The sequence below is a fragment of the Eutrigla gurnardus genome, assembly GCF_963514095.1.
Source record: "Eutrigla gurnardus genome assembly, chromosome: 21".
Taxonomy (NCBI): Eukaryota; Metazoa; Chordata; class Actinopteri; order Perciformes; family Triglidae; genus Eutrigla; species Eutrigla gurnardus.
Window position 1 is genome coordinate 16692585 of NC_139932.1, and position 10111 is coordinate 16702695.

Below are 10111 nucleotides of genomic sequence, written 5' to 3' on the forward strand. Positions count from 1 at the left end.
AGAGGAGAGGAGGAAAAAGGAGGAGGAAGAAGAGGGGAAGGAGAAAGGAGGAAGAAGAGGGGAAGGAGGAGGAAGAAGAGGAAGCAGAAGATATAGAAGAGGGGAAGGAGGAGGAATAGGAGGCGGAGGGGGAAGAAGAGGAGAGGAGAAAGAAGAGGAGGAGAGGAGGCAGAAGATATAGAAGAGGGGAAGGAGGAGGAGAGGAGAAAGAAGAGGGGAAGGAGGAGGAGAGGAGAAAGAAAGAAGCGGGGAAGGAGGAGGAGAGGAGGAGAGGAGGAGCAGCGGCAGCAGGAGGACCCTGCTGTCTCCTCCGGGGCGGGGCGACGCCGCGCAGCAGCAGCTTCATCCAGCTGACCGACACCGACCTCCTGCTCGTCTCCAGGCCGCGGCGCGGACGCCGGAGCCCGGCCTGCTTCCTCTCAGCCACCGCGGGGGACACGCAGCGATCCCCGGATGTGATCGTAACGACGGCGGAGACGAGATGAAGATGAGGATGAAGAGCAGCCGTTAGCTGCGGAGCGCAAACAGCCGGAGCATCGCTCCGCCGCAGAGACCCGCCATTGTTTGGATGCGCAGCAGACTGCGTGAAGAAGGCCGGAGTCTAGCGCCGCGGACCGGGACGCGGACCGGGTCCCGCACCGGGACTCGACCCGGGGCTCGGACACCATGCTGCCGCCGCTGCTGCTGCCGCTGCTGCTGCTCGGCCTCGCCCAGGTAAGGACGCGCGTTTCCCGCTACACACGAGGGCTTTGTGTCGGGAGGAGGTGTCGGTTAACGGTCGTGTGTGTGTGTGTGTGTGTGTGTGTGTGTGTGTGTGTGTGTGTGTGTGTGTGTGTGTGTGTGCGTGTGTGTGTGTGTGCGTGTGTACGGAGAGCAGCTCGGTGGGACCCGGGGAAAGTGGGTCAGAGTCGGCTAGAGACTCAGCATCACCGACACCACACACACGGAGGGACACACACACACACACACACACATACACACACACTCACACAAACAAACAGAGGGACACATACATTACACACACAGAGACACACACACACAGAGGGACACACATTCACACAGAGACACACAGACACACACACGGAGGGACACACACACACACACAGATACAGAGACACATACACTCACACACAGAGACACATACACTCACACACAGAGACACATACACTCACACACACACACACACACACAAAGAGACACACACTAACACACACACACAGAGGGACACACATTCACACAGAGACACACACTCACACACACACACACACACACACACACAGAGGGACACACATTCACACAGAGACACACACACGGAGGGACACACACGGAGGGACACACACACAGAGACACACACACACAGAGACACACACACACAGAGACACACACACGGAGGGACACACAGACACAAAGAGACACACACACAGAGACACACAGACACACACAGAGGGACTCGTTTACCTGTCCAGGTGAGATGATGTCATAATAAACCGGGGCGATGATTTAAGTGACGTCTTGAAAAGCTGTGATGTCACGGTCATGTGACCCAGCCTCAGCTATTATTCTGATTTAATACAATAATAATAATCTTGATTATTATATTTAATCTTGGTGTGCAACGCGGAGCAGCAGATCGGTCTCAAGCATGGAGTTGCCATGGAAACCGTGAGCCGTAAGGTTAGCAGCGAGCTGATTGGCTGAGAACTGTCTCACTGGCGAGCATCGACAGAGACAGGAAGTCATTATTATTTTTATTATTATTAATAATATTGATCGTCTCAACCTAACGTCCAAGTTTAGTCGTCATTTACGATGGTTAAAGCAGCATGAAAAGTGTGTGTGTTTATTTGTGTGTGTGTTTGTGTTTATTTGTGTGTTTGTGTTTATTTGTGTGTGTGTTTGTGTTTATATTTGTGTGTGTGTGTGTGTGTATATGTGTTTGTATTTGTGTGTGTGTGTGTGTTTGTATTTGTGTGTGTGTGTGTGTGTATATGTGTTTGTATTTGTGTGTGTGTGTATATGTAATTGTGTGTGTGTGTGTGTGTGTATATGTGTTTGTATTTGTGTGTGTGTATATGTGTTTGTATTTGCGTGTGTATGTGTGTTTGTGTGTGTGTGTGTATATATGTGTTTGTATTTGTGTGTGTGTGTGTGTATATGTGTTTGTATTTGTGTGTGTGTATATGTGTTTGTATTTGTGTGTGTGTGTGTGTGTGTGTATGTGATTGTGTGTGTGTGGATGAATGAGCTCCTTGTCCTCTTCTTCTTCTTCTTCTTCTTCTTCTGCATATCTAATTCCTGCTGATTAAGCGCACCGTCATGGCCGCCCCTCTCTGGCCGCCCCTCTCTGGCGTGCGTTGATGTGTTCCTCAGATTATCAGCGTGTTTGTGGGATTAAGCCGGCGGTGATAATCCCGGCAGCACGGACACAGATATCAGATCAGCTGTTTGTTGTTAAACTGCACAAAGCTTCTTCAACACAACTTTATTGATTCCAGAACGCTGACTGTGAAGCCTCACCAGACTCCCTTGAGAAAAGTCCAGATTTAGCAGCAGAGTTGCTGCTGTTATCAGAAGGAGCACTGAGAGGCGTTCAGGAACACTCGTTCACTGGAAACACAAAGTGGACTTGTTTTTGATGGAACAGAGCTGCAGTCAGAGGACGGTTCTGGTTCAGCTCCTCAAACAAGACCAGGTCTGTGTCCACACTGTGTGAAAGTTCACCATAAAACTCTGGTTTGGGTTTCTTCAGATGAAGACCATGGAACATGGCTAAAAGCTGGCCCTTGAGTCCATTCATTGGATGTGTTCAGCAGGTGTTTAGTTAATTTCCTTAGATTTTTACAATGGATGATTGACAGCTCTGGCCTCTTCACTGAGAAAACAACAGGAAGTCAGCGGCACCAAACCTCATTGGGAAAAGTTAACATTTAACCGTCGGTGTAGTTTTACGCCTCCAGAGTGGATCTGCTGAGGCTCATTCATAGTCTAATGTGGAGGACACACACACACACACACACACACACACACACACACACACACACACACACACACACTCTCTCTCTCTCTCTCTCTCTCTCTCTCTCTCTCTCTCTCTCTCTCTCTCTCATACACACACACTCTCTCTCTTAAACACACACACACAAGAAAACAAAAACCTTCAGGTTTGCATGAAAATGTTGGCAGCTGCCTGAAGGCAAGCCCCCCCCCCCCCCCCCCCCCCCCGCTGCTTATTCACAGGGTCATTCATGCATTCATTCATTCTGCTGCCTCAAACAGAGCTGTGTGTGTGTGTGTGTGTGTGTGTGTGTGTGTGTGTCCTCATGAGGATAATGGTAGTTTTCAAAGAAACAATTTCTGAAGCTCATGGAAGTGTTCAGTAAAGACATTTGGTTGATTACTTGAATGTTATGCTCAAAGCTGTATGAACCCAGAATAAAGTATTGATCTGTGATTTACTATCAATAACCAGATGGAAAGGATGCTGAAATAACAAGTAATAATCATGATGGTGATCAGAAAAAAAGTGCTGAGTCATGCTTTGTTAGGTCGTCTGCAAGACCACAAGATAACTACTGTTAAAACGCTGGTTTTCTGAATGGAGTCTGGTGGATGGGTGCTAGGCTACGCTAACATTGTAGCTGCTTGAAAAAAAACAAAGAAGCATAATTCATGAATGTTTGCGGATGAAGCAGCAGTAGAATGTGATAGTGTGGTAGATATTGATCGTAGTGATCAGAGAGACGTTCATGAATATTGATTAGGTGTCTGGTTTCATCGAAGATGTCTATAAATAGCCTCCGCTCGTGTTCATACATCCCAGCGAGACGGTGACATTAGCATAGTGTCCGAGGTAAGCCTGGACTCAGACGGACATGATGAGCATCTCCTCCCGGCCGTCCTTTCATCTCTGTTTCCATGGCGACAGCAGAGCAGCCACCAGTTGAGCGGATCTCTGTGGATCTTTATGTTTCCGTCCTTCAGCTTTGATTCTTTTTTATTGTGACGCCACAGAGCTGCTGGAGATACGAGCACATGAGGATGAGTCTGCCGCTGAAAGTAGTCCCTGCTTCATCAAAACAGCTGTTTGATGAACGACTCATGTTTCATCTGACACGTGAATTTCAACTCCACCACAATGATCACTTTATTGATAATTAGCTCATGTTATATTTATGAGATAATGATGTGGGTTGTGCTCTCTGGTTGGTGGACGATGAAAGATATAATTACACATCATCTGCTTATAATAACACAGCAACTGCTTATTATTACACATCATCTGCTTATAATAACACATCACCTGCATATAATTACATATCATCTGCATATAATTACACATCATCTGCCAGAAAAAGATAAGACTAGAAGTGGAGGGAAACTCCTAGCGTACCACGTTAGCATCAGCTGCATCGCTAATGTGTTAAGTTAAAGCATTTTCTTGTGTTTGTGAGTTTTTACTGTAAATATGTAACAGTTTTAATAATGTTTCTTTTTAATATTCAGATGTTTCATTTCTTGTTTATATTTCATAATCATCAAAGTTTTCATTAATGTCAACTCGTAATCATCAGCTGTTTCCTGTTTCTTGTAAATAGAGATTTTATGAATGATTCAGATTATTTTATCTCGAGAAGAACGTTGTCTTTTGAAGGTTTTTGGTCATGAAGTAATACATTCTTCCTGATGTTTCAGAGTGCGGCGGCATTCCGGGCGTCCGTGAATGGCGCCGGTCTGATCATGGCGTCGCTGGAGCGCTCCGACCTGCAGCAGAACGCCACGGCGTACGCCGTCCAGGTCTCTGGGGAGCCCCACCGGATCCTGGTCCGGTTCGTGAACCTCAGTGAGCCGCTGCTGTTCAATACCTCCTTCCACGGTCTCTGCTACACCGTCAGGCTGCTGGTCCAACGGGGACCCAACTGGTCTAGACCCATCAGGACCGTCCCGGTCCTCACCAGTAAGGACCCAGAGACCCCGTCCTTCACATTCTTTATTTATTCTTATGTTCATGTGAAACTTTGTGTTAGTTCTTGAATTATTAAGTATTTAAATATTTAACATTTTAGGATGAAAATACTTAAACAGTCCAAATATTCTGAAAATCCCCTCATTTATACCTTAAACCAATGACTTCCATGACTTTGGAAATCCAAATCCATTATTTTATTGATGAATTAAAACCAAAATTCTGCCTTAAATTTAAATTAGATTAAGAAATAGGAATTTGTTTTCTTCTGGCTGCCAATAAATAATAATAATGTAATTTTTGTTTTTTTATGGACGATAAGATAATTAACTTATATACAATAAAACTAAAAAAGTATTTTACTCTGAAATCCCATCAACTGTTCTGTTATTATTTAAATAACCTCTGTTTGATTTAAGGTGTAATTCAATTGTAAACTCCTTTTATTTATTTATTTATTAATTTGGACTGAAGCCTAAAAATATATAATTTGATTTAAATGTATTATTTGTTTTATTTTAACACATAAATGGGCACATTAAAAGCTGCATTAGAATAAATGAAGGGCACATTGGTGATTATATATTCTATATCTCCCACTCATTTAATAAGGCTGTATTTGAATGTGGTTTTAACGATAATTAGCGTGTCGATTTAAATAATTGGAGGTTCTGTGTTTGGTCTCGTCAGAGCCACTTCCTGTCCGCAGCGTCCACATAGCGGACTATAAGGAGTCTCCAGAGACCGGCGTCGTGTTCCAGATGGAGTCTCCGGCCGGGAACGTCTTCAGCCGGGTGAACATCAGCTATACGGAGGCCGCAGAGCGCCGCTCCATGCTCTACAAAGGTCGGCTTGTAAACGTGTAATAACTGATCTATAACACGCCCCTGTCCTTACTACACATCTATTAGTTTTACTTTACTTTCATCTAACCAGCGTTAGTTGTTAAACACGTAAATCTGCTTCATGACATCACTGTGTGTTATAACATGTTTATTACACGACTATTACCACACACAAGAGGAAGAAGGTTGAAGTTGTTTCCTGTTTCCTTTAATACGACCAGAAGTCAACACGCTTCCTGCGTGTCCTTCACAATAAAGGCATCCCTTCCTGCGTGTCCTTCACAATAAAGGCATCCCTTCCTGCGTGTCCTTCACAATAAAGGCATCCCTTCCTGTGTGTCTCTGTGCTTCAGACTTCTACCGGGGGAAGACGGTGTTCAAACACTGGCTTCCTGGTGTCTGTTACCGTGACATCACATTCCAGCTGGTCTCTGAGGTCACCGTGTACCAGACGGCTCTGGTGGCTCGCAGTGACATCACACACACCCCAGTTCACCACAGGACAGGTGAGACAGCTGACGCACGGCGACATCACACATGGTGACATCACACACGGCGACATCACACACGGTGACATCACACACAGTGACATCACACACGACGACATCACACACAGTGACATCACACACGATGACATCACACACGATGACATCACACACGGCGACATCACACACGTGACATCACACACGATGACATCACACACGGCGACATCACACACGATGACATCACACACGGCGACATCACACACGGTGACATCACACACGATGACATCACACACGGCGACATCACACACGGCGACATCACACAGGGTGACATCACACAGGGTGACATCACACACGGTGACATCACACACGGTGACATCACACACGTAAACAAGTGTTTAACGATTTAAAGTCCCTCTCTCTGGTCTCACCTGTCCCTCTTGCTGGTCCCGATCCCAGTCCCCTACCCCCCCCCTCAACATTTCCCATAAGATTGTCCACCTGAGCCAGAGAACCCTGCCGGGTGAAGTCCCAGACCTGGTCCCAGACCTGGTTCCAGACCTGGTCCCTTCTGAAGGGGACGAGGAGAGCTGGCGCACCTCCCGAGGAGCCCGGGACGCCCCGCTGATTGAGGACCAGCAGGAGGACCAGCAGGAGGAGGAGAACCTGAACCTGTCAGAGGAGACCACACAGGTTTCCTTCAGCCCAGCACAAAACCTGACAGGCACTAAGGCCGTGAACTGGACCATGGAGACCACAGGGACCCGGGGCTACTGGCTGGATCCGACCGACCCGGCTCCTGCAGACCGGGACGAGGAGTTCGTCAACGCCGTGGTGTCGGAGTACGAGGACTCCAACGAGCCTGGTTCGGCCATGGGGCTCCCCTCCGAGGTCCAGGTCCTGCCCACCAAGCTGCCCCCCATCCTGCTGGAGCTGCGCTGGCTGCCCCCGAGACCCCCGACGAGCTACGACGGCTTCATGGTCTACGTCTACAGAGACGGTTCGGATATTCCGATTATAATAATCATCATTTTATAATATATATAATATACATATATATATATATATATATATATATATAAATAACTTCCTATCGTGTCTCTCAGGAAACTCGACAGAAACGGCGACTGTGGACGAGAACACACACGAGTTCTTCACCGAGTTGATGGATCCGGGGGTCTACCGGGTCCAGGTCTCCACCCTCAGCTCGTCTGGAGACTGTGAGGCCCGAGAGAGCACCGCCAACACGGGGGTCACCTTCTACCTCAGTAGGTCCCGGTCCAGGTCCTCTGGTCTGTCTCTAGAACCCCTATAGACCAGTCTCTCTAGAACCCTTATAACCCAGTCCCTATAGAGCCCCTATAGACCAGTCCCTATAGAACCGCTATAGACCAGTCCCTATAGAACCCCTGTAACCTGGCCCCTCTAGAACCCCTCTAGCCCGGTCACTCTAAAACCCCTACAACCCAGTCCCTATAGAACCCCTCTAGCCCGGCCCCTCTAGAACCCCTATGACCCAGTCCCTCTAGAACCCCTATAACCCGGTCCCTGTGCTCCTGGTCCAGGTCCCGGGGGGGAGCTGCTGGAGGAGCTCCGTGAGCGCCCCCAGGCCGTCAGCATCAGACTGCTGGACTCGAGCACCGCCGCCGTGTCCTGGTCTTCGTCCTCAGAGACCCACAACGGCAGCCTGGTGTCGGTGGTCTCGACCACCTGCCTCAGACCCAGCCTGAGCCAGAGGATGGAGACCACGTTCTGCAGCGAGGTACCGGGTGCACCAAGACCACCACTTATAAATGCCTTCATTATTAATATCAGATTTATTTTTTAATTATATTCTTCAAATAAATCATCTTTATTCTCAGAAATGGAGGCTGAACATGAATCATACGCAGTGTTGTTATGGGCTTTAATGATAATAATAATTATAATATCAATAATAATATTAGTAATAGTATTGATAATAATATTCACAATATTTGTACTAACAAAATTAATAATAATTATAATAATGATAGTAAGATGAAGATGAAAAAAGAAACACAGACAGAAGAAATAAACGTATAAAACAATAAGAAAATGACAAAACATCAATAAGTATAAACATAACATACATGAATATAAATAAATCGAATAGAACGGGTTGACATGAATCAATCAGCTGTTGACATGGTCTGTGAATCCATCCTGTCTCGTTGTCATGACGATGATGATTGTTACGCAACAACCAGAAGATGAAGAGTTGATTAATGATGATGATTATGATGATGATGATGATGATGATGATGAAGAAGATAATTTCCACAGGAAAACTCTACGAGTGACATCATCAGTAACCTGACGCCCGGAGCCCAGTACCGGGTGGTGGTCTACCACACCAACGGACCCCTGCTGAGTCCTCCGTCTGAACCCGTCATCATTGACATCGGTATACATGTATATATAGATACACACATATACATACATATATATATTTATATTTTGTTGGCGACCTCTCACCCCTGTGTGTGTGTCTCCCCGGCGGTTAGAGCCCACCGGCGTGCTGCAGCTGTCCGTTTACCCCCTGGGTCCGACAGCAGTGATCCTGTCGTGGCAGCGTCCGTTCCACGTGGCGTTCAGGAAGTTTGTCCTGCAGACGTTCTTCTTCAACCCCGTCACGCTGGCGTCCGAGTGGACCACCTACTACGAGATCGCCGCCACGGCCTCCGTCATCGCCTCCGTGGTAACACACACAACGCACACAATATCACACACATACAGTATCACACACAGTATCACACACAATATCACACACACACACAGTATCACACACACAGTATCATACACAATATCACACACACAGTATCACACACAGTATCACACACAATATCACACACAGTATCACACACACAGTATCACACACACACACACACAGTATCACACACACACAGTATCACACACAATATCACACACACAGTATCACACACACAGTATCACACACAGTATCACACACACACAGTATCACGCACAATATCACACACACAGTATCACACACAATATCACACACACACAGTATCACACACAGTATCACACACACAGTATCACACACACACAATATCACACACACACAGTATCACACACACAGTATCACACACACACAATATCACACACACAGTATCACACACAGTATCACACACACACAGTATCACACACACACAATATCACACACACACAGTATCACACACAGTATCACGCACAATATCACACACACAGTATCACACACAATATCACACACACACAGTATCACACACACAGTATCACACACACACAATATCACACACAATATCACACACACAGTATCACACACAGTATCACACACAATATCACACACACAGTATCACACACACACAGTATCACGCACAATATCACACACACAGTATCACACACAATATCACACACACACACAGTATCACACACACAGTATCACACACACACAATATCACACACACAGTATCACGCACAATATCACACACACAGTATCACACACAGTATCACACACACACAGTATCACACACACACAGTATCACACACACACAGTATCACGCACAATATCACACACACAGTATCACACACAATATCACACACACACAGTATCACACACACACAATATCACACACACAGTATCACACACAATATCACACACACAGTATCACACACAATATCACACACACACAGTATCACACACAATATCACACACACACAGTATCACACACACACACAATATCACACACACAGTATCACGCACAATATCACACACACAGTATCACACACAATATCACACACAC

At 46.4% G+C, this 10111-nt stretch overlaps 1 protein-coding gene across 1 annotated transcript in view; it reads left to right on the top strand.

Moving 5' to 3' along the window:
• Window positions 1–258: 258 nt before the first annotated feature.
• ptpro (protein tyrosine phosphatase receptor type O) overlaps window positions 259–10111 on the top strand; it is a 34594-nt gene continuing 24741 nt past the window's right edge. Inside the window, 10 exon segments of the mRNA XM_084038299.1 lie at window positions 259–714; window positions 4693–4954; window positions 5654–5809; window positions 6162–6314; window positions 6750–6757; window positions 6759–7290; window positions 7397–7558; window positions 7856–8052; window positions 8595–8715; window positions 8816–9009. Coding sequence (XP_083894425.1) covers window positions 667–714; window positions 4693–4954; window positions 5654–5809; window positions 6162–6314; window positions 6750–6757; window positions 6759–7290; window positions 7397–7558; window positions 7856–8052; window positions 8595–8715; window positions 8816–9009 — 1833 coding nt within the window. The 5' untranslated portion in view covers window positions 259–666.